This window comes from Chelon labrosus (assembly GCF_963514085.1).
Source record: "Chelon labrosus genome assembly, chromosome: 23".
Taxonomy (NCBI): Eukaryota; Metazoa; Chordata; class Actinopteri; order Mugiliformes; family Mugilidae; genus Chelon; species Chelon labrosus.
In genome coordinates this window covers 19917926-19943361 of record NC_140356.1, presented here as the reverse complement: position 1 = coordinate 19943361, position 25436 = coordinate 19917926, and the positions used below count along the sequence as shown (strand labels likewise).

Below are 25436 nucleotides of genomic sequence, written 5' to 3'. Positions count from 1 at the left end.
GGAATCTTAATGCGAGGCATCCATCTCATCTCAGGATAATGAAGCGGTAACATCGTGGCGGTCTCAAGAACGCCGTCTGTCATCTTGATAAAATGACACATTCAACTTGTTGTTGCAGGAAAAACAATGCTTCCTATCTCCCAGCAAAGGCCTGATTAAACGATCGTATCAGGAGCAGCGACTTTAAGGGCTGCCAGATTGTTATCTCTAGATTATCCCTGGTCTCAGTCTAGAGATAATCTAATGTGTGTCAATGATATAATGAAGTCGGTAACATTTGTGATCTCAGGATAACGCTGTCATTAAGATGTGAGATAACAGCTGAGATAAGAAATGATGGTTTCATTACTTGCTTCTTCCCGTCTGAGTTGTGTGAATATAGTCGGGCCAGAGTACAGGCCATACGACAAAACCTGAGCTGGATGTGGATCATGTTTTGGTGTCATGTTGAACATCCATTAGAGACGAACAGTCAGCTACAAAGAGATGGACGATGAGTGAATTATTTTGTATGTGGATGAGCTGTAACTGCAGCAGTCTGACGGTAAAGGTTTCACTTGTGTTCATGAGTCTTATTGATTGATGTGACCATGTTGAAAGTTATTTCTAGGGTTGTCCCGCTACGATCTTTTAATATTTAGTCCCAACCTGATGTTAAATGTCCTAGAGTTGGTCTCCTGTAGCTTCCTAAAGTCTTCCTTGTCTTCTCCTAGAGTCGACTGGATTCAGTCCAATAAATCTTAAAGTTAATGTAGTGTGGAGAGGGTAGCTGGTACCTTGTGTTCTCTACTCCAGAAATGTTCTGGTCATCCAACGCTGCCATAAACTCCCTAACCCTCTCTGGAAGATGTTTCTCCTTGACGCTGTCTCCAGGAAACTTTTCTCTTCTTTTAAACATTCAGTGTTTGTTGTTGTTGTTTGGGTGCAGCCTTTGACTGAGTGGACTCCATGGATTCTGTTTAGATGATCAACTACTACCACCTCACCACACATCCACATTACACTAGTTACTGATGCTTCATTTAACACAGCAGACATGTTTAGTCACTGGATTCTAGTTCTTACAGTAGGAGAAGAAGTTTTTACGCTACAGGGACGTGGTATTCGTTTGCTGCAGAAAGAACTACCAAAGATCAGTTTTGGCTGAAGTCCGGTACCTGGATCAGGACATCCCTAGTTACTTCTATTAATAATTTATACCAACAACAATCACTACTTCTATAAGTGGTGTTTCTGTTGGTTTTGGATCAGTGTCAGATCACAGAGCTTTAACCAAACGTGTTGCAGAGAGTCCAGAGGCTGTTTTATTTCCTCAGTGTTTACCACGTCTGTCATGTTTGTTGTGATTCTGATCTGAAAGTCAAAAGCTTCCACCGCTGGATTCGGGCTGATAACATCCCATCATCCTTTAACAACCTCCACCACTTAAAACAGAGACATGCACACGTCCGTCTTCTTATACAAGGACAAACACATGCACGACCTTGTTTCTTCTCCTCCTCCTCTTCTTCTTCTCCTCCTCCTCCTCCTCCGATCATCTCTCTATCAGTGTAATTACAGCTCATCCATCTTCTCTGCCAGAAACTCAAGGACAGCACTCCAGCACACAAACACTCTCTCTCTCTCTCTCTGCGCCTCTGTCTGCTTGTTACTGAAAGATAATTCTGGTGAAACGCTGTTTTAATGACAAATCATATCTGGGTCATTTATACCCATCACCAGCCTCCACCGCTGTGTGTGCATGTGTGTGTTATGAGAGTGTGTAATGAGTTATATTAGGCTGGAACCGGTCGGGCTCGGGAGTCTTAGTCTTTGTGATGAATTAATTCATCTTTATTTTTGTGCTTTTCCATTTCCGCTCAACATAAACTGCCTCTTCAACTGTTTCGTATTGGTCTCAGGAGAATTAAAGAGTAGCTTAGCCATGTAGTCAGTGGAATACCTGGAGCTAACTTCAGCGAGCTCTCTGTGACAGACCTGGATTACACTCCTGATGAAGCACTGCTGGTTGCAGTGAGCATGTTGCTCTGGATCTACTGAGGCCAAAGTACAACACCTTGGTGACTCCACACCTTCATCCAGAGGTGCAGCTTGTCAACAGGCAGCTGTTTGGCGCCTCAGGCCGATGCCGGTGGCTGACAGACTTTTAACTACAGCAGCAGCAATGTACTGAGATTGTAGTAGGGGTTCAACGACTGTTTGAAAGAAGGTTGAACTTCCTGCGTCAGCTCAGGAAGGTCAACCTGCCTCAGGAGCTGCTGATCATTTTCTACACTACAACAACCCTGGTGGTCTGTCCTGACCACGTCCATCAGGGTCTGGTTTGGATCCGCCACCAGACATGACAGGGACAGACTCCAGAGAATAATCAGGTCTGCAGAGAAGATCACTGGTACTGACCTTCCCTCCACCCAGGACCTGTACCTGTCCAGGATTTAGACTCCTCCCCTCAGGTCGGTGTTACAGAGCACTGAACGCCAAAACCACCCACCACAAAGACCGTTTCTTCCCCCGGGCTGTCGCTCTGATGAACTCTGAGCAATCATAGAGTGTGAGACCATTCGCATGAACAACAACTCTGCATTAACTGTATATACTCACTGTGCAAACTCCTGGATCGCTGCATAGATCTGCTCTTATACTTTATTCTTCAATTTTTTTATTTTGTGTGTACAGATCGAGATTTATTTTTTTCGCTTTTATTTTTTTATGCTTATTTAAGTTCTGTGTTTTTGTACAAGAGAGCAAAAGTTACTGGAGTCAAAGTCCTTGTATTTTCAGGTTCTTTGGCTTTTTTAAAGTCGACTAATATGTGGTGAAAGTTGAGTCGACTAGTCTCTGAAGACATCACACATAGAAACACCGTAGATAGTAATGAAATCTATATTATTAACCTGACTACATATTGTAGCGTCTCACACAAAAGAAGCTACGGAGGTTTTTCTACAAGTTTAATGAAGCTTGAACACAGGCTACTGTCGGCCGTAGACCACATCAACACCATAAACACCGTCAGTCTGACACTAATAATATGCAGCTCTCGCTCGGCAAACTCTCGCATGGTGCATTCACTGACATCAAGGACAAACAAACGTGCGCTACATCCACAGCAACAATGTCAATTAATAGAAAACAACAGAGCTGAACATAAGCAAATGAGCTTATCAACACTATATGCTGCAGATATATATATATATATATATATATATAGCCTATATAAATTGACACCGTCAGTAGCTTTTAATAGTACTTCACAATATGTTGCATGAAAGGATAATGTAGCCGGGATAGACAATGAAATTCACAAGCAAATAGTTGATGTGCAGCCTCCTTCTCTCTGTTACCACAGGACGTTTCATGTGAAGTTGTTAATTGACTGTTGTTGAAAGGATTTGGACCATTCCTCTGCTAGCGTTAGTCTTTTTCGATGCATTGCAGTAGTACTTTAGTTGTATTTCAGGACTGACATGTCACAGTAGTATGGGCTTCATCATTTCCACACACTTGATGAACCAACGACCCACTGGGCTCCTCACCTGTCTTCTAGGAGGCGTCCATGTTGTTATTGTCACGTGATCGGCGACTAGTTGACGTCGACCAGTCGGTACAACCGCTAGTTTGTAGATGACAGTAGGAAACCTCCAACTGACTCACCTCTGCACAATAAATCCTGTTAAATGTTGTTTGCATGCCTCTTTAAAGTTTGGCAACAATTCAAAATGAAAAGAAGTTCTGGGATAGAAGAGAGGAAGCAAGACAGTGATGGATGAAGCAGCAAAAGAGGAATAATTCTAATACTAATACTAATAATAGTAAATGGCTAACTGAATGATGCTAGGTTAGCTGCTTTAAGGCGTCTTTCCTGAGTGACAATAGAGCAGCAGCTTTAATTTAATTGTCATTGCACATGTTTAAGTACAAGGCAATGAAAAGCAGTTAGAATCCAGCCAGAAGTGCAGAAGCCGTAAGTGCGGAGTATGTACATATGTACAGATATACATATGAATTAAAGTACAACAGGCGGATGTATACAGATAACACAGTCAACTAATGTACTCTTACAGAAGTATATTAGTTGGAAATAAGCTAATTAAGACAATACTTTTTTTTGTCATGTTAGCTGATCGTTAACTAGAAATGCATCACCTCATTTTAAGCATGTTCAGAAGGAAGAAAGGATGTAGGATGTGAAGAGCATTATTGGTCACGGCATCTTAGGAAGGCTTACTCGTGTATGGAGGAATCTGGAAGGACTTCTGGCCGTCTTTCAGGCCAGCTGTTTGATGATAAAAATGCCTCAGGCGCTGCCACGGGGCCTCCGCTGCTTTACTGCAACGGCTCAGCCAGTTCCAGCGAACGTCAGGGCTAGAGGATGGCAGATGTTTGGCCACATCACCGGGTTCAATCCAACCCAGAGAACCTGCCCAGCTGCTCTGGCAGCCGAGACGCAGCGTGGGATTCAGAAGAAGCTGGAGGTCGACCACCTGGACGGGTTAGGACGACAACCCGGCGCGTAAACGGATCCAGAGCTGTGCAGCCGGAGAGAAAATCATCCCTCAGCTCTCAGTGGGATAAACCGATCTCTTTATAGCTGGTGGAAATCTAGAAACCTGTTTTCTGAATCCAAGACATGGTTCTTCTCTTTGAGTCGCGTTGCTTAATTAAATACAGTTTGATTTAGCTGTGAATTCATGCTGTTATGACTCTGATTCAAATGGATGGGATGCTTTCACGTTAGTGTGGTTCTACTGGGCTGGAGAATGTTTAACGCTCAATAACATTGGTGGAATTCAATCACCGCTATAAGGTGGTTTATTTACTCTCATGAAATTCTCTCCAGCGTTCCAGATCTCCCTCCAGCCTCTGATGATTGAGACAGAAACTAAAATATTGAAGATATATTCACTTCCTGATCCTCATACGAGCTGAGGAGCTGTTACTGCCTCAATACGTGGATGTTTTTTTCTCCGGCGGAAGAAAATAAAGCTCGTGGCTCGGTAGAAAACTATGAGAGAAATAAACAGACTGATTGTTTCTGTGGCTGCTAGAAGCTCAGGAAACACTTCAGTGGACGTTGGAGCGTGGAGGAACCTGCAGCCTGGTCGGATGCTCTGGACCACGGAGATTACAGTGTTGGTTTGATTGAATATAACCCAGACTGTGGAGTGGTCTAGCCCGGAAGCCAGTCTTCTTTTTGTAGCTGACTGTAGCTCTCCATTGGATGTCTTGTTGCCTAGGGAACCCTGAATATTTCCCAGTTAAACAAGCAGAACATAAAAATACAGCGCTAGCTCTTCTTGTTAACTTCAGCACCTAAAAGCTGAAAACTTTATCGTCTGCAAATGTTTTTGTGCAGCGTAAAGTTTATGTGGAGTTTGGAACTGATTCTGCTCCTGCAAAGATCTGCTGGGCCAATCAGATTGTTTGGGGGCGGGACTTAATGTGGTGATGGACAGAATAGTAACAGTAGTCATAGACGTCATCTGAGAGACGTGTAGCTGAATCAGTTTACGACTAAACGTCTCTGATTGGTTGGAGGATGATCCAGATGTTGCAGAGCTATATTCTCTCAATCTGTTGAGTCTGGCTAGCAGACTGGCTAGCAAGCTAAAGCTAAAGGTTATATCTTGTTTACTTGGTTTTGGTGTTGGACGGTTGTGAATTTATTTTGGTCATCTTGAAACTTGTGATTCAGGTTGCTATGGTTTTGTTCCTGGTTCTCGGAAAAACTAATAACTGAGACTTTTCTTTTTACTTTTTCCTCTACACACCCCCTAATAAAAGCCTCATGACGTGTTCCCAGACTGATATTCTGGATTGTGGTTGCGTGTTAATCTGCTCATGTCTCCGACTTCTAGGATTGAGTTCCTCTTTGTGTTTTCCCTCTTGTGGATCAGTGTCTAGCTTGAAGCCTATGGCGCGATGGATTGTCTTGTGATCTCCAGCTGCCTCGCTAGATAAACGTGTCCCCGGTTTAAGCCTCCATAGACTCTTGTTCCTTGTGGCTGCTCTGCAGAGACTATGAAAGCATATGCTGGGACTTCAGGACGGCCCTCCCACCAGCTGAGATCATTTAAAGCTCATGTTTCTGAGACGTGAGATAAGTGAATTACTAGTACACCTGTAGCTCTGCAGGAAACTGCATTCAAACGCTAGATTATCTGTAGAATAGAGGCCTTACATCTGCAGCTGTGATCTAACAAATAGTACTAAAGAAGACGAAGGCAGACTCGTGGTCATCGCACATGAAGAGGGGAGAATTAGGCAGTAGTTGATATTCGGCTCAGGTCTGAAGCACGTCGGTGAAGCGATGAATGTTGTATTAACTCCTTTCCTCCAACACATGCTTGCTCTTCTCGCTGTTACACCAGGATTATTTATGAACACTCCAGCTACAATGAGCCAGAACACTGCGGAAGGTTTGAGATTAACAGTTAGATCGTCCTGGTGCTTTAAAGACGGGATATGATTCTATTTACAGACATGAAAGAGGGTCCAGGAAGCAGCACATGCATATTTTTCTATTAACAAACAGTTGCTGGATGCGCTCGCTGTGTCTCTGTTACAGCTTCGCTCTCATATTGAAATCCTTGTTTCAGCCCGAAGGCAGCGGAGACGCTGCTGTCTGTTTGCAGAGCAGCTTCCTCTGACAGAAACATTAATCCTCCCATCCCTCCGTCCTCCTCCTCCAAACCTCAGAAAGGAGCAGCTTTATGTGAGGAAGGACAAAAAACATCCCTACATCCCCTTCATAACCGATGACACGGCTTCATCTGACGGAAACATTCATCCTCCCGTCCTCAAAAGCTGCAGAAAAAGACAAGGAAGGCGTCTATAGGCTCTATGCTGGACTCTGAGGAAACACAGAAATGATGCAAATTGGCCTTCAATCATAAAGAGTTATGGTTCTACATTTAGGGAAATACTTTAGTTTGTAAGTCATAATTTGTGCTCCAAGCATCTGTGCTTTCAGCCTCGGCTAAAGTCGCTAACTCTTTTCTGGTGTGTTGCTGCTTATCTGATGAGATTAAACAAGGTGTTACCTCAGGTGGCATTTGATGAGGGTCACGCAGGGCGGGTCAAGGATGCGAAGAGATTTGTCCCGTGACGGCGAGGTTCGCAGAAGCACAATAATCAGAAACATCGAGGAACAGAACTGGGTTTCATCTCAAGCTAAGGATGAAAGTCTGAGGAGTTGGGGGATGTTTGCTAGCAGGGCGTCCGTAAGAGGGTTGCTGTGTTGCAGCTTGGCATGTTTGGTCGGTTGCTGATGTTTTACAGCTGCTGGGATGTCAAGAATGTGCTGCTTGTTGATTCATAAGGCGCTAACATGGTGGTTAAATGGTAAATGGTCTGGTTGTGGCTAGAGATGCAGCTCACTGCTTCCATCCCCACCATGTTCACGGTCAAGGTGCCTTGAGCAAACGCCTAAATGCCCCAAACTGGTCCCAGGACATGTTGCACGTCTTAGGGATGGGTGGAATGCAGAAAACGAGTTCCTTGGATGTTTGTGCATGGTAAATAAGTTGGATTTGATTTAATTTAGACTTTGATAGCGCTCTGCTACCAATAAATAGTCAATACACTTTACAGTCACTGACTGATCAACAACTCTGGGTTTAGTGTCTTGCTCAAGGACACTTTGGATGTCGTAGCTGGTTTCTGAATCGAGCAGCAACACTTTCAACAGAATAAAACCATCTTGCCGGTGCTTTACCGCCCCCTGCTGGACTGGAGTGTGGATCGGCAGCTTTACAGCAACTTGTTGCACCACAGTCTCTTTGGTTTATTCAAGGCCTCCTGATCTGATGAGATAATCTTGTAGCGTGTGGAAGTTTGAGATCGGAGAGAAGACGGTCTGTGAATTTGTCCTTGAGTGTGTGATGCAGCCTGATTTTAAAATCAGTTAGGATTTTATATCTGCAGTCAGAGCTCGGCTTTGGAAGAGATGGATGAACCGGCGAGTTTTGGGATTCAAGTTATGTATAATGTCTGACTTTATGTATCTCAGACATGGCTGTAAGTAGCATCAGTGACAGAAAAATGCCTGAGCAAGATTTATTCATTAGGCGTTTAAAAATAATGACGCTCGACTCAGAACTTAACCAGGTATTTACGGCTGACAAACAAACAGCGGGGCTATGGCTACATACCGACACACATTACACGCTCACCGGTCTGATCTGCAAACCAAGCAATCAGTCAGGAAATGAAACGCCGGCGCTCAGTTAAACAGCTTTTATGGTTATGAGCAAATTCAAAATGGAACAAATCACTCGGGCTGTAAACAAAACGAAAAGTCTCAGAACAAAAGGAGGAATCGTTTTCTATCTTCCACACGATCTGAGCGGCACAAACAGATCCGTCATCCTGGGACGCTTCCAGCCGTCATTGTCAACTCTTTCTTCTCGCTCTTCATCGCCTTCAAAAACAGCTGCTCGTCCTTTTCTTCCCGTTCCTTTGTCAGCGTCTCTGTTCCTGTAATGAGACGCTCTGAGGATTAAAGTCTGACACAATGCAAACAAACAAACATACAAGCGGTGTGCGCGCGCTGACCCTGGTTCAATAAAGCCTCAATTTTCAGCCGTTTAGCTCGTTATTTCTCCATTTTCTGTCATTTCACCGAGCGGCGACATGAAGCAAAGACTGTCGGCATTTATCTACCAACTAATCACCGTCTGCATCTGGATGTGAGCCACGCTGAGAGATATGCTGGAAACTCAGGACGACAAAAATGATAAGAAGAATAATGGACATATATATACACTGAGCAGGCCAAAACATTATGATCACCTTCCTAATTTTGTGCAGGTCTCCCTTGTGGTGACTCATCAGAGAATGGACATGGGCCTTCTGAGGGTGTCCTGTTGTTAGTGGGGGGCCTTTGAGGGGAGGGGCCTCTGTGGATCATCCCACAGATACTTGATCAGTTTGGGATCTAGTGAATTTGGAGGCCAGGTCAACACTTTGTGCTGTTCTTCATGTTTTTTTTAGTTGTTCCTAAAGCGTTTTTGTGGCTGCATCCTGCTGGGGATGGCTGCTGCCACCAAGGAGTGTCATTGCTATGGGGTGGGGGTGCCTGGTCTGGTCTAGGTGGGTGCTACATGTCTAAGTAACATCCACACCAATGAATGCCAGGTCCAGAAGTTTCCCAGCAGAACACTGAACTGTCACAAGATGGTCAATGTTATTCACAGTGGTCATAATGTTGTGGCTGTAAAAATACTCTGTTCTGATTGGTTGCCTGTGCTCAAATGGTTGAATTACACCTTAGTCTACAGTTGTTCTGGAGTCTCTCCGTTGGGAAGCACTTCTGCTCCAGCAAAGATCTGCCGGACCAATCAGATCATTTAGGGGGCGTGGCTTAACATGGCTTAATGTCATGTGAGCTCACATAGAATGAGTTTCCTCTCCTCTCGAGCTCGAGTGAATCATTTTTTGGGTTTGTGACAGGGTCCACTATAAACCCCCGTAATGATGTTAAAATGTCACATTAACATCCCATAATGAAGAGAAAGGTCACACTGAAGACAATAAACTACAGGTCAGATTAATGTTTTTAAAATGTCAAAGGGACTCTTTCACATTTGAGTTTAACCAAAGGTCTAAATATTCACAGCTCATCTGGGGTCAAAGGATCATGGGAACTGGAGTTTGACGCCAATGGAATAATTGTAGTTTATAGGTCAGAAAAACAAGGTGGTGCTCAGGTCAACGTTATTATTATAAATGATTTAACTCTGTAATAATAAATCGTTAAAGGTGTTGTCGTCTCAGTGCTTTATTACAGATGTTCTTGTCCTAATTTAGCCCTTGGGACGCCATTACTGGACTCCATCTATCAAAGATCTGTCTCGCTATCAGGACAAAGACTTCCTGTTTGGATTCTGGGACAAATCCTCAGAAATTGAGGTCTGTCCTGATTTAACGGGACGCGTACTTTACATGCTAAATATTACAGGAGATGAAAGTCAGAGTGAGGCGAATCGGTGAATCAGAGACGCCTCGAGTTGATCGTAACCTTTGATTTATCCTCCTCCAAAGACGTCTGGTCCAATGAGGAAGAAGAAGAAACATTTTTCTTCCACACAAAATTGATTTCACCTCAAATCAGTTGATGGTTTTACCTCCACAGGCTACAAGGAGGAAAAAAAATAAAGCTATTAATGAAATAACCTGCGTATTTGAAGTTCATTGAAACGCCCACGTCCTCGTTCCCAGTGTCTACAGACGGCCACTTTATTAAACCCACTGCTGACTGCTTTATACATGAAGTCTCAGACACATATACAGACTGTGAGGACAGTCAGACTTTTGTTTTACTCATGAACAGTACTGGAGCGAACACGTGGGGTTTTGTGACGTACGTCAAAATAGATCGTACGTCAAGACGCTTGATTTCAGGATTCATGGGGAGTTATTTGTGTTGGTTCTTGTAAAGATCAAATCCTGGTCTCTTTATCAAGCTAACATGCTAAGCTAATGCCACGCCAATCTCTGTATATTGGCAGAAAGTAAGGTGACCACATCTGACCAAAAGGCACTGTGGTTCATCCTCAGGGAACAATGATAGCATGTAGAAATATTACACTAGAAAACCATTTCTGGTGGGTGTTGGACCGGGTCCTGTTTATGGACAGGATCTGGAGGGTTGTCCTGTTTGGGAACCTCAGATTCAAGTCCCTTGCTGTTCTGTTGGCTTCACCAGACCAAGGCCACGGTGCTCTGACATAAAATTGGTAGGTTGTTCCCTCCAAGTTGGGGTTGAGTTCCCGCCCCAAGACGAGTCAGAGTATCTACAGTGGGGAAAATAAGTATTTGATACACCGCAGATTTTGCAAGTTTCCCCCCTTATAAAGAATGGAGAGGTCTGTAATTTTCATCATAGGTACACTTCAACTGTGAGAGACAGAATCTAAAACAAAAATCCAGAAAATCACATTGTATGATTTTTAAATAATTAATTTACATTATATTATATGAAATAAGTATTTGATACACTAGAAAAACAGAACTTAATATTTAGTACAGATTCAATTACAGAGATCAAACGTTTCCTATAGTTCTTGACCAGGTTTGCGCACACTGCAGCAGGGATTTTGGCCCACTCCTCCATACAGATCTCCTCCAGATCTTTCAGGTTTCGAGGCTGTAGCTGGGCAACACGGAGTTTCAGCTCCCTACAAAGATTTTCTATTGGGTTTAAGTCTAGAGACTGGCCAGGCCACTCCAGGACCTTGAAATGCTTCTTACAGAGCAACTCCTTAGTTGCCCTGGCTGTGTGTTTCAGGTCTTTGTCATGCTGGAAGACCCAGCCACGACCCCTCTTCAATGCTCTTACTGAGGGAAGGAGGTTGTTGCCCAAAATCTCGAAATACATGGCCCCATCCATCCTCTCCTCAATACGGTGCAGTCGTCCTGGTCCCTTTGCAGAAAAGTACCCCCAAAGCGTTACGTTTCTACCCCCATGCTTCACGGTTGGGATGGTGTTCTTGGGATTGTACTCATCCTTCTTTTTCCTCCAAACACGGCGAGTGGAGTTTATACCAAAAAGTTCACTTTTGGTCTCATCTGACCACATGACCTTCTCCCATGCCTCCTCTGGATCATCCAGATGGTCATTGGCAAACTTCAGACGGGCCTGGACATGTGCTGGCTTGAGCAGGGGGACCTTGCATGTGCTGCAGGATTTTAATCCATGGCAACGTAGTGTGTTAGTAATGGTAACCATTGAGACTGTGGTCCCAGCTCTCTTCAGGTCATAGACCAGGTCCTCCTTTGTAGTTCTGGGCTGATCGCTTACCTTTCTCATGATCATTGACACTCCACGAGGCGAGATCTTGCACGTAGCCCCAGTCCGAGGGAGACTGACAGTCATCTTGAGTCCCTTCCATTTTCTAATAATTGCACCAACAGTTGTTGCCTTCTCACCAAGCTGCTTGCCTATTGTCCTGTAGCCTATCTCAGCCTTGTGCAGGTCTACAATTTTGTCTCTGGTGTCCTTAGACAGCTCTTTGGTCTTTGCCATGGTGGAGTGGTTGGAGTATGATCGATTGTGTGTGTGGACAGGTGTCTTTTATACAGATAACGAGTTCAAACTGGTTCAGTTAATACAGGTAACAAGTGGAGGATAGGAGGGCTTCTTAAAAACAAACTAACAGGTCTGTGAGAGCCAGAATCCTTGCTGGTTGGTAGGTGATCAAATACTTATTTCATGCAATAAAATACAAATTAATTATTTAAAAATCATACAATGTGATTTTCTGGATTTTTATTTTAGATTCTGTCTCTCACAGTTGAAGTGTACCTATGATGAAAATTACAGACCTCTCCATTCTTTATAAAGTGGGAAACTTGCAAAATCGGCGGTGTATCAAATACTTATTTTCCCCACTGTATGTGTTGTTGTTCACTGATGGGCTACACCCCCACAACTCCTCCACCAGTCCCTTAGAACTGAAGAAGCTACTCGAATGAAACGTCTTAAAGAAAGTCCAGTTGCCTTTCTTTAACATTTTTGGATATAGTTTGCAGGTGCAGGTACAACAGATCAAGACATGGAGTAATGTGGGAGCTGTATCTGAGCTAAGCCTTAAGACAAAGCTTTGGATTTACCGGTTGATCTACGATCCAGCCCTAACCCAAGGTCATGAACTTTGGTTGGCGACCAAAGAACGGTTTTGTAGATACAAGAAGCTGAAATGGGCGGGCTGAGCTTAGCCTTAGAGATAGGACGAGGAGCTGTAAGGGGCTTTACATTAAAGGAGGCCAGTTGAGGTAGTTCGGGCATCTGGAAACCTCCCATTGGAGGGAGAAGTCCCGGGTAGACCCAGAGTTTGGTTTTATATATCTCAACTGTCCTGGGAACGCCTTGGGACGCCTGTCATGGTTGTTTTGAAGATGTCCTGTCTGTTTTATTTTGTGAACTCCTTCCTTGTTGTTTCCTGTCTACCGTGCCTCATGTGCAGCGCCTTCAGTTACCTGTTCTTTTTTGTTAGTTTTCATTAAAGCCATTGTTTGATACTCCCGCCTCATCATCGTGTTCTGCGTTCGGGTCCTGCCTCACGTCTGGAATTCCTGTTTGCCACCGTGACCCAGCCTCAGATCATGGACTCTACTATACATCAGCATTGTAAAACCACAGCGCCCTGCAGAATCGGCCGAAGTGACCGACATGATATTAACGCTTCGATATGAAGGGTTGAACCAGGCTGCTGTGGACCTGAGCAAACAACTGAAACCTACTTTCATGATATAAAAGAAATCTGTCAGAGCTGATTGTTGCTTCTGTCATGCTGAGGCTTAAACCAGTCGAGTGGCAAATACATCAGGATTCTGGAGTCCTGCATTTCAGCTGAGCACACGCTTTGTGTTTGAAGTGCCTTTAGTCACGTTTCCATGCATGTAATGACGGTAATCAGTTTCCCTTTGTGCCACAGTGTCTGGTAATTTAGAGGTAACCCTGATCATGAATGAGCAGAAACGCGAGGTGGTAGAAAGGTCCACAATACGGACGGCAATTCAGTTCAGTTAAATAATACTCTTTTTTAAAAATTTTCTTTGGATGACTTTGAGTTTGTTTCTCCAACTTGTTGAAGTTTCTTTCTGCTCGTAGCATATGCAGCATTCTTGTAAATGTAAACGTGTTCATGCGACATTTATCCTCGTTAATAGCACACAGCTGTGTTTACGCTCTTCATACATACATGTAGTTAATTCCAATTTTCTTGCGCTGATGAAAAATAAATGAGGCGTCATTTAGCAAATGGGCTTCATCCTCAACTTGGCACAGAAACGACAGGGTCACCGAGTCACCAAGGAGTCAAAGACGAACGTGCCCAGCTGAGGACAATTAGCAACCTGGCTTATACTAATGTACGTGTGAAGGTCCTGATACAGAATCTGGATAAGACTAAATCCTGGGAGTTTCTAAGAATTTCTGCATTAAAAAAATGACTTAAAACATCAGTGGATTTTCATAAAATCCTTTCAAGCCGCCGTATATGACTGATCAGCAGTTACCGGAAACATTTTGTACCCCTATGTAATATTGGTTCATTTTCCTAAATAAACAAACACAAAACTAGAATATTTCAGTTTCATGTCTTTGATTGGGGTCTCTTTGTCTACTTCCGTGAAATTCACTGATGTTTTGAGTAATTTTTTTTAATGCAGAAATTCTTAGAAACTCCCAGGATTTACTCTTATCCAAGTGGTGCTGAATATACAGGGAACTTCAGACGATCATAAATAAAATTTCAGGTCTTTGGTTTTGAACTGTTCCCCAGAGATGTAGAAACTGCTGTGAATTAGCAACCTGGCTAATGCTAAAACAATGTATCATTGAAATCTGGATAAGACTAAATCCAGGGATACTGAATTTCTAAGAATTTCTGCATAAGAAATGACTCAAAACATCATGGGATTTTCACACAAGTCTTGAAATTAGACAGAGGGAACCCAACAAAACCAATGAAATAGAAATATTATACTTGTGCATATGTTTCAACAGGAAAATGAGCCAATATTACACATCTGTGAGGTGCAAAAGTAAGTGAAGCTATAACGGCAACTTAACATTTCTGGTAACTGCTGACCAGTCGTCTTCAGCAGCTTGGAGGAATTTTGTAAAAAATCTGCTGATGCTTTGATGTTTTCGTTGACGACTGATCAGCAGTTACCGGAAATGTTTACTTGATGTTATTGCTGCACAAGGAGGTCACAGCAGATACCGGAAACAAGGGTTCACTTACTTTTACACCTCACAGATATGTAATATTGGCTCATTTTCCCAAATAAACAGATACACAAGTGTAATATGTCTGTTTTGTGTCTTTGATTGGGTTCTCTTCATCTACTTTCATCTACTTTCAGGACTTTTGTGTAAATCCACTGATGTTTTGAGTCATTTTTATGCAGAAACGTAGAAAATACTTCTAAGCGGCGCTGTATTATGACTGCAGGGAACTTCAGACGATCATAAATCAGATTTGAGGCGGGGCGTTGTCGTTTTGTTGAAGCACAGAAGCCGCTTAGTGCCTCCTCTATCTTTCTTTCCGTCTTGTGCTCCTTCTAAAGTCAGCACTCATCTTCTCCGTCTTGCTGACATTGACAGAGCGGCCGTTATCCTTGCTCCGGCTCTCCGGCTGTCTCACTTCATCAAAGCGGCGTCGTCAGCAAAACTGATGATGTGATTGGACAGAATGTGCGGCGCCGCGGCCACGGGTCAGCTCTGTTAGTTACAGAGGGAGTCGTAACTGTCTGAGGCCTGTTGATCTCAAAGTCAAGGACCCACAAACGCCGGGAGGGGGAGGGGGGCGGTTGTTGTGTGTTGCCGTGCTCCCTCTCGGAGCTCGTATCAGTTGCTAAACCATCCATCAAATTACCGTGGCAACCGAGCGTCCATCACCCCATCCATCATCCAAGGGCGACAGACGGAGAGTCAGAACGGGGCGAGAGATGTCACGGACGAGTGGAGAGATAACAAGGGGGGAGAGGAGGGGGAGGAAGGAGGTGAGGAGGAGGAGGAGGAGGAAGATAAAGTGTTGAAAAGAAAGAGGCGAGTAGAAAGGCATCTGTTCTGTGTTTGTTGCCTGAAGTTACAATAAACACAAATAATAATCCTGTTTGAGTCGAATAGAAAATAAAATGATCCTTCAGATGTTAAGAAATCTAGAGTCATCCCTCCTCTTCCTCCTCCTCTTCCTTCTCCTCCTCCTCCTCCTCCTCCCCGTGGATCTGTCATCTCTATGAGGAGTAGTGGTGGTAAATTATTGAGATTATAAATCCTTGTAAACTCTTACATGGCTGCAGCAGAAACTTCTTCTTTCTTTAATAGAATAAAAGTTAAAAATATCAGCCCACCCTTTGCAGCTACAACAGCTTCAACTCTTCTGGGAAGTCTTTCCATGAGGTTTAGGAGTGTGTTGATGGGAATTTCTGTGAGGTCAGACACTGATGTTGGACCAGAAGGCCTGGCTCTCAGTCTTCACTCTAATTCATCCTAAAGGTGTTCTATCAGGTTGAGGTCAGGACTCTGTGCAGGCCAGTCAAGTTCTTCCTCACCAGACTCTCTCATCCATGTCTTCATGGACCTTGCTTTGTGCTCTGGTGCTCAGTCATGTTGGAACAGGAAGGGTCCGTCCCCAAACTGTTCCCACAAAGTTGGGAGCATGGAATTGTCCAGAATCTCTTGGTATGCTGAAGCATTCAGAGTTCCTTTCACTGGAACTAAGGGGCCAAGCCCAGCTCCTGAAGAACAACCCCACACCACAACCCCCCCTCCACCAAACTTCACACTTAGCTCAGTGTAGTCAGACAAGTACCATTCTCCTGGCAACCACCAAACCCAGATCCATCCATCAGATTACCAGATGGAGGAGCGTGACTCATCCCTCCAGAGAACACGTCTCCACTGCTCTAGAGTCCAGGGGTGGCTGCTTTAAACCACTGCAGCCAAAGCTTTGCATTGTACTTGGTGATGTATGGCTTGGATGCAGCTGCTCGGCCATGGAAACCCATTCCATGAAGCTCTCTACAATGATCTTGAGCTAATCTGAAGGAAACATGAAGCTTGGAGGTCTGTAGAGATTGACTCTGCAGAAAGTTGGTGACCTGTTGAATATTTAGTAGAGAGGAAATTTCACCACTGGACTTCTGGCTCAGATGTCATCCTATCACAGTACCACACTGGAATTCACTGAGCTCCTGAGAGCGACCCATTCTTTCACAAATGTTTGTAGAAGCAGTCTGCATGGCTAGGTGATTGATTTTATACACCTGTGGACATGGAAGGGATTGGAACACCTGAATTCAACTTGTTGGATATATATTAAATGTTTCCGGTAACTGCTGAACAGTTGTCTAGGGTGGCTTAGAGGAATTTTGTGAAAATCAGATGAGAAATGTAGAAAATTCTTACGGTACCTCTTACCTCACATATACACACATGATTTTGATGATCAAGACATTCACTCATACACCGTTTTAGCATTAGCCAGGAACGACAACGCTCTGTCTGAAATTTGATTTATGATGGTCTAAAGTTCCCTGCAGTCTTATTATTCTGCGCCGCTTAAAAGTATTTTCTACATTTCTTTTAGGATCATTTTCAGTTGAACCCTTAAAGCGAGTTTGTTCCCCGTCCTCTTTCTCCGATAAATGGTTCTCTCACCGTGGGCAGAAGTTGAGACTGTGTTGTAAATTGGTGGTAGCTTATATCTCAGCCCACGTCCCCAATGACTTCCTTTACTCATGTGTCAAACCATCTGTCTTCTGCGGATAAGACGTGGTCGTCTTCAAGGAGTGTCTCTTTCTGGGTGTTTTGTCTTCAGGGTGAACCAGTTTCTGCCTCGGTGGTGGAGAAGCTAAGAACTGTCTGAAGGGACTTTTATTAATCTCTTGAAAGGTTCCCAGGGATTAGTTTCTTTGCAACGCTTAGCTAACTACCTACTATCTGTGGAGGACACGTTTGAAGGGGCATCATTTTCCATCACGGGGCGTTTAGTGACTGTTCATTGGCTCAGGACAGACCCTGCTTTTAGTTATTGTTGCGGTTAGATTTATTAAATTCCTCACGGACGGTCCTGGGACGTGTTGTTCTTCTCTAAGACACGAGGCAGCAGCCTTAGACTCACACTCTGAGCGCTAAAACATCATGTCCAAAGTATTTATAAACCTTAAATTCAAAGAAAGAATCAGAGCTTTTATTTGCTTTAGCGTCTATTATTGGAACAGAGGCTTGTTTCTAATAGAACCTCTCTGTGTTTGATGGTGTTCTAGCGGGAAGCCTTCTTGTTTTTGATCTGCTCCCGTTTGCTCTGATAAATTACTGCCGCCGCCGCCGCCGCTTCTTGCTGTTAATCTGTTTTACATTAAAAGCTTTCCAGCAGCAGTTCAGGGGAATAATCCCTTCACCTCCTCGAGAAAAAAAAAAAAAAAAAGGAAAAAAGGATTCACTGTGAAATATTTGCAGAATGTGTTGTTTTCACCGGCAGCAGTTTTAAATCAGACGGCAAAGTAGAATCCACTGGACTTAGAGGAATAGAAACGGAGCAGAGTGGTGAGAATTAAACTGACGGAAAATAAGACGCAGACGCTGGAATGAATGGATGAGGTCAGATGAGGTTCAGGCTCAAATATTAAGATAACTACTTGAAAGATGATCCTGAAATCTGCTGCAAACGTCCACACTCACCATCGTCCACCTGGTAACCTTCATATAAATGTGTCTCCACATGCGTCCCCAGCCAGCACTTGAGATCTGATCTCAGTTTGTGTGTCTGTAAATCAGCAGCGCCATCATGTGGTCAGTAGAATATTGTACCAGCTGCTGTCTCTAATGGATCTCTACCTACCGCTGGATCAGAACCATCAACAGCTGCTGGTTGACTTGGAGACATGATCCAGATGTTGGAACAAGATGGAAAGACTCTCACATGTTAAGATCTGATTTATTTAGGATGGTAGTTAATTTAGAGAAGGAAGGAAGGAAGGAAGGAAGGAAGGAAGGAAGGAAGGAAGGAAGGAAGGATGGGTGGATGGATGGAACAGAAGATTAAAGGAAGGAAGAGTAGAAAATGGCAAGGATGGAAGGAAGGAGGGAAGAACAGAAGGAAGGAACAAAGGAGGGAACGACTGAAAGAAGGAAGGATTGAAGAAGGAGGGAAGGCGGGAAGGGAAAAAGAAAGAAAGAAGAGAGGGAAGGAAGGACAGGAAACGATAGAAAGAAGGAAGGATGGAAGAAAGAGGGAAGGGAAGGAGGGAAGGAAAAGAGAAAGAAAGAAGGGAGGACAGGAGGGAAGAACTAAAGGAATGATGAAAGAAGGAAAGAAGAAAGATGGAAAAGAAAGATCTTTTTGCCACCAGCATGTGTCTGAGGGTATGATATCCCAGTTTTCCAAATAGTTGACGACCTTAGAGGACGAAGAGTTCTTTATTTGCGGGACATTTGTTGCTGTTGCTGATGTTTGGGTTTAATGTTGTTGGTATCTGGGTTCAAGCTGTGGTTTTGGAAATCAAGGAGGTTGTTTGGAGGCGGAAACTGGAATATTCCTCATGTTATGATTTGATAACCTGCCCACCCCCCATCCCAGCCCACCCCATCCCACCCCCCTGTTGTTCAGGTTTTATGAAATACCAGTTCATACATCCATCTGCACACTTTCTAAACCGCTTAGAGGCGCCACAAAGAGCCGGAGCAAATCCCAGGATGCACCCCTCCCAACGCTCCGTCACCGAGCTAAGAAACATGACTGACAACCTTTTCACACCTCGAGGCAATTTAAAGTTTCTGCTCCGGCTGACCCGCATGTTCCCAGGCCGTCCGAGGAGGATCTGAGCCAGACGCTAACGCTAACACGGGAGGACCGGCTTTAAACGGCGAGGAGGCGCCTCCTGTGTGGGGGCTGTAGCGGCGCTGGGAGACACGCCACGGAAATATACAGACGCTTTGAAGTCAAACGTCACACCCGAGCCCCCCTCCCCCACCAATCCCTCTGAAAAAAAAATAAAAAATGGGACGGTTCTTCTCCTCACCGGGGGAGAGCGTGACCGGAGGCGTTTGAGAAATCCTCAGGAGATGATATTCAATTCGGCACCTCACTGCCGGTCCGATTTCAATAAAGCCTCCACTTTCTGAGCAGATATTCTCTCTGCTGCGCTCTGAGATGAGCTCTGGTGGAGGGAGGAGAATGGGGGGGGGGGGGGGACGGGAGAGGACAGCAGATTTAAAAAAGTTTGAAGTATTATTGAAAAATGCGACTGCTCTGGAGGACGAGGACAAAGAGGAGGAGCTGAGAGTATTTTAGTATTTACACGTTATTGTCTAATGATGTTGACGTCTGCAGTCTCCTCTAGAGGTGAATGTGGTTGTAGAGATGCTCTCTGTGGGACAGACGTCTCTCAGGACGTTGAGCTGATGGGGACGTTGTTTAGCAATCAGTTGTTATTGATGTTATCGATGATACGCAGAGCTAACAGTTGGCGTATACACATCTTCGTCTCAAGGTCCTCCTGTTCTGCTGTGCAACTTGATGTTGGGCTGTTTGAGCAACGGCTCTTGGGTAAAATTAATTGGAGGACTCTGCTCTACAGGATAAGCTGGAAGAGATGGATGGATGGTTTATGGTTCCCGTGGGAGGCTCAGTATCCAGTAGCATCAGTATCCAGAGACCAATCAAGAGTCAGAACACTTCCAAAACTCATTGGTGTGGATGTTACTTAGACATGTAGCACCCACCTAGACCAGACCAGGCACCCCCACCCCATAGCAATGACACTCCTTGATGGCAGCAGCCATCCCCAGCAGGATGCAGCCTGACACAGACACACACACAAAAACACTTTAGGAACAACTAAAAAAAAACATGAAGAACAGCACAAGGTGTTGACCTGGCCTCCAAATTCACTAGATCCCAAACTGATCAAGTATCTGTGGGATGATCCACAGAGGCCCCTCCCCTCAAAGGCCCCCTCACTAACAACATTCTGCATGTCCATCCTCTGATGAGTCAGTTACACACTATTAGGAAGGTGGTCATAATGTTATGGCATACAGGATGATATCAGGCGTGTATATAACAGGTTTGCAGTCGTGAATGTTTCTCCTGTAAAATGTGTTTGTGGTTTTAACAGAAGCTCCAGATTTACAGGATCCTGACAGAGGAGACACTTTATCACAGAGAGAGAGAGTGTGTGGCTGTGTGTGTGGTTGTGTGTGTGGCTGTGTGTGCGGTTGTGTGTGTGTGGTTGTGTTTGATAGCCGTGTCGTCCTTCAGCTGACAGTGAGCTGGTTTCTCTGACAGTAAAACCGTCCCGTAGTAACACTCACGGGAACTTTCTTCTTCTCGTTCACAAGAGACCATGCTCGGGTACTGAGCCCTGTCACCGTGGCAACCCCTGTCAGTCAGCTGATGGCTGATGTTTTTTGTTTTTTTTTTGTTTGCGTGATTGGACTCAATTAAACGCTTCATCAGACCATCACACAAACACAGAGAGGGAGAGATGATGAATGGATGAATGAATAGATGAATGGATGGATTGATAGACGGATGGACAATGGATGATGGATGGATGAATGACTGAATAGATGGATCATAGATGGACAATAGAAGGATGGACTGATGGATGGATGGATGGATGGATGGATGGATGGATGGGTAAATGAATGAATGGATGAAATCTAATGCTTTACAACTAAAAACAACTAAAAGCTTTAAAGATAAACATGTTAAAAAAGGTTTTTTTTTTTTACTTTTACACGTTTGTTTTTGTGATTTTTACAGAAATTGTAAAAATCAAAACATGTAAAAAATGACGGCCCATGCTAGCTGTGTCTCCTGTATCCAGACTTTTATGCTACGCTACATTACGCTAGCTGCTAGCATACGTACTTCTTATGAGAGTTGTATTAATCTTCTCATTTAAAAGATAAATCATAAAACAAACTTTTTCTTTGGTTCTTGATCAAATTAACGTACAGGAAGTGTTTTGAATGCGTTTCCCTTTTGATTTCCGTGGCTGTCCATTTAGCTCCGCCCCCAGGACTAACTCAGCTCCACTGTTGATGTGACTCGAAAGAGCTGAATGGTTCTAATAACAGAGAAGAAGGCTGACAGGGTTTAACATTAGACTCTGATCGTCTGCTGGACTGAGCTGCAGCTCATCTTCTCCTTCACTCTTTGACAAACTGTCTTTTTTAAAAGACTCAGATGGAGCAGATGTCCGTCCGTCCGTCCGTCCGTCCATCATCAGCCTGAAAGAATCTCTTCAGTTTAAAGGATCAGTCTGGATTCAGTGAAGTGAAACGTTTTCTGACAGCGCTGCAGAATCACGAGAGACTGATAGACTGACGGCACAGAAACAAACGATTAAAGTTGTCATTTAAAGGAATGAATGATTGCTAAGTTTTATTTTCCTTTAAACGTGAATGAAAACTTCTGAATCATGATTTTAAACCAGGACCCCGTCAGTCTGACCTCCACTTATCCAGACTGTGTTTAAATGAAACACTTTGATCTTTGGTTTTTGTTCTTGCTCAGATATTCATGGTTCCCTCAGGACGAATCCTTCAGCTCTGATAACAGATTAAACTTTCCTCTGTGTTACCAGCAGGTCACAACCTTCACTCAGACATCTGAGAGTTAAACAGGTCCAGGTGTGAACACTGACCTGGTCTCTAGTGTGAACTAGAATACACTCAGGAAATAAAACTTCCTTCCTTCCTTCCTTCCTTCCTTCCTTCCTTCCCTCCTTCCCTCCAACAACCAGCTGTTGATGGTTCTGATCATTTTAGACCAGTTGTGGACACAGAGACTCAGAGATGGACAGGTGAGACCAGACTGACCAGGTAGAGTTTTAACCTGCTCTCATTCCTGGTCCTCAGAGGATGGTACAGTGATGTGAGCATGTTGCTGTAGTGATCATGTGACCCCGGGGTTATTGATTGTTATTGATTGAACCATTTGGCAGATTGGCTGTGGTGTGTTGTTGTCGGTGACAGATGTATATTATGGTCTGTAACACATTTAAAGCAGCCAGAGGATGAATGAACCTACAGCTGGTCTGGTGTCGTCGTCAGATTCCACCTGGAGCAGGACATTTGACGTCCTCGTGTTATTTTCTTTCTTCTTCTCTGGTCTAAAAGTCGATCTGTTCTTTTTTTGAGCCGGAGCTCATCCTCATCTGAATATGAAGCCGACCTGATTCGCTTATTATCTCTGCAGACCTGACCTGCCCCGTCGTCGGCCTGATTCCATTTTCTGTCCGTGCACATTTGGACAGAGAATCCCTTCAAATTACATTTTATTTCTTTTCTTCCTCCTCCTCCTCCTCCTCCTCCTCCTCCTCCTCTCTGAAGGTTTGAACGGAAACATGGTCTGATTGTATTACTCCCTTTCATGGAGCTTCTTCTTCTGTTTGTCTCTGCCAAACTTAATTTCCTTTTCTGTGTGGATTTAAAAAAAGAAAAGACCCTAATTCCATTTTGTTCTTTTGAGCTGAGCATACACTAATTCCAATTTCCCCTCTCTGTATCTGTTTGTCGATCCGTCTCTATTATCTTTAGATCCGTCTGTACGCCCGGCCCGACGCCATCGCCAGCGGAGCAGGGGACTACGCTCTGCACATCACCAAGAGGCTTCTGGGATTTTACCAGGACTACTTTAAAGTCCAGTACTCACTGCCTAAGCTAGGTAAGACCTTCCTCCTCCTCCTCCTCCTCTGACGTTACTCAGCTCTGTCCTTCGTCGCTCTTTGTCAAGGTAGAAAGAAACTCTTTGTCCGTCCGGAGTCTGATTCTCGGTCAACTTTTGTCAAAGGGAAAATAAGTTCTCAGCCAAGTCTTTACACAGTTACTGTACGGTTCATTCATTTCTTCTCGTCTCAGGCGAAGGAAGCCTTCTGTGGTCCTGTTCTCCTGGTGTGTTGAGGTTGTTCAGTTTGATTGGGATGGGAATTGAACCTGTTGTTGTCGCGCACATTAAAACCTAAAGTTCCTCTGTTAGAGTCCTGAACGTCTCTCTCTCTGTCTCCAGCGTATTTTTAGCCTCAGCTGCTTGTTTAATTCATGAAGTGACGCTGAAGGAAAGTGGTTTGCTCGCTTTCCTCCATTTGGAAATTAAAAACATTTTTTTTGTCTTTTTCCAATTAGTTCTTTGAAGCTTTAGTGAATTAAACTCGTCTGGTTGGTTGTTGGGGATTTGAACTGAGACGTGAAAGCAGTTGTAGAAGCATCTCAGTGGTTGGCATTATTTCGTGTCATTCCAATAAGAAGTAAAAATAATCTGAACCTTGACAGCTGATAGAAAGTGGAACCTTAAAAGCAGAACAAATCCAGCCGTGCTGTCGTGTGGAGTAGAATAAATATATTTTTAATAAAATAAAAAAATTCTAAAAAGTCAAATGTTCACGAAAAACCAAGTTTGACAATAAATGTAGTTATACTGACGCCACAGAAAATAAACTCCAGTAGCTGCTAGACAGAAGGAAGAAAATCTTTATTCATTTATGTCTGAATTAGATTCCAGCAGCTGCTAAAAGGAACCAGAACCAGTCTTCATGTCGTCTCCAATCAGAGCTGAAGCGTCTCTCTGTGTCTCCACAGAGCTGGAGGCTTCATCTGTTCACTTTGAGGGACGACTAACTCTGATAGGTAGATGTTCATTGGTGTATGAAGCAAGCTTGGACCCGGTTGGTTGATGGTACGACCCAGCTCTGGTAGAGGAAGAAGAATTAAACCTGATGTTGATGGTTTTAGTGAAGGTTTTACTGTTTTTGGTGACTTAAAAAACACAAAGCTAACCCCTCAACCGACGCCAACGTGCATCAATAAACCAAGAGTGTGTCTTTACAAAACACATGAAAGATGTGTCATAAAGCAGAACATGTATCTAGGAAATTATCTGGAGGTTCTTGCGTCATCTGATCAGTTGTTATAGAGATCACAGATCAAACTGTATCTGTGGAATTTTACTAAGCACCTTTAAGGCTCATTTAAGGTCCCGGGACATAGATACCGTAACCTACGTACATAGCCTACACCAACGCTAGTCATTTATACTTGTGGACTGGCTCGCTCTGTAACAACTCCACCCAAACACTAGTCGGCGCTGTGTGTTTTTTACCAGTCGGGTTCATTTTTGTTTCCACTTCCTGCTTCACTTCAACAATGAAACTTTCCCCGAAATTTCGCCAAAGACAACTCGCACAAACGTTTGTATCTCTGAACCTCCTCAGTTAACCTTTCCTCCATGTGTTCCATCTTTATTGATCCAAAACAATCAATTTGATAATTGTGGAGATGAAGAAGCAGAAACACGCTACTACCAAACGGACCAATCACAGCTCGTGCGGTCTACATTGCCGCGGCGCTTTGTCACGCTACGGTGTCAAATTGATGCAGAAGTCTGAACCGGCTGTAAGTGAGAATGAGTTGCAGCAATAAACTGAAAAGCGCTGAAAGAAGTTGAAACAATATTAAAAACAGAGATGCTAGCTCCATTTATATTAGCTTTAAAAATAGATGAAATTAAAAGTGTTGCAAAGAGTCAAAGATCTTTGCAAAAGCTGAAAGGAAATTGGAAATTTTTTTGAGACTGTCGCTGCTAACTGCTAGCCTGACGTAGCGACACTCAACCATCTAGATTCATTATGAGGCGTTTCAACTAATACAGATAAATAAAAACATCTGCAGGAACTGGATAGTCCTCTAACCAATCAGAGACATTTAGATCATGTGTTTGACTACTGTTACTCTTTTGTCCATCGCCACATTAAGCCCCGCCTACATTATTTGATTGGCCCGGCAGATGCTTTGTCTGAATTAGATACGATATGCAAACCTCCCACATGTTTTTGAATGTACCGTGAAGTTGTCTCAGTGTTGAGCTCTGGTCTCTTGTCCAAGTACAGGACAGGATGGGAGGACGCAGGTGTTG

The 25436-nt window shown here is 43.8% G+C and overlaps 1 protein-coding gene across 1 annotated transcript in view; it reads left to right on the top strand.

The window, feature by feature from the left end:
• LOC311508575 (thyrotropin-releasing hormone-degrading ectoenzyme-like) overlaps positions 1 to 25436 on the top strand; it is a gene marked incomplete at its 5' end in the record, with an annotated part of 167396 nt that overhangs the window by 19878 nt on the left and 122082 nt on the right. Inside the window, one exon of the mRNA XM_084573398.1 lies at positions 23066 to 23192. Coding sequence (XP_084429524.1) covers positions 23066 to 23192 — 127 coding nt within the window. The remainder of the gene's footprint in view (positions 1 to 23065; positions 23193 to 25436) is intronic.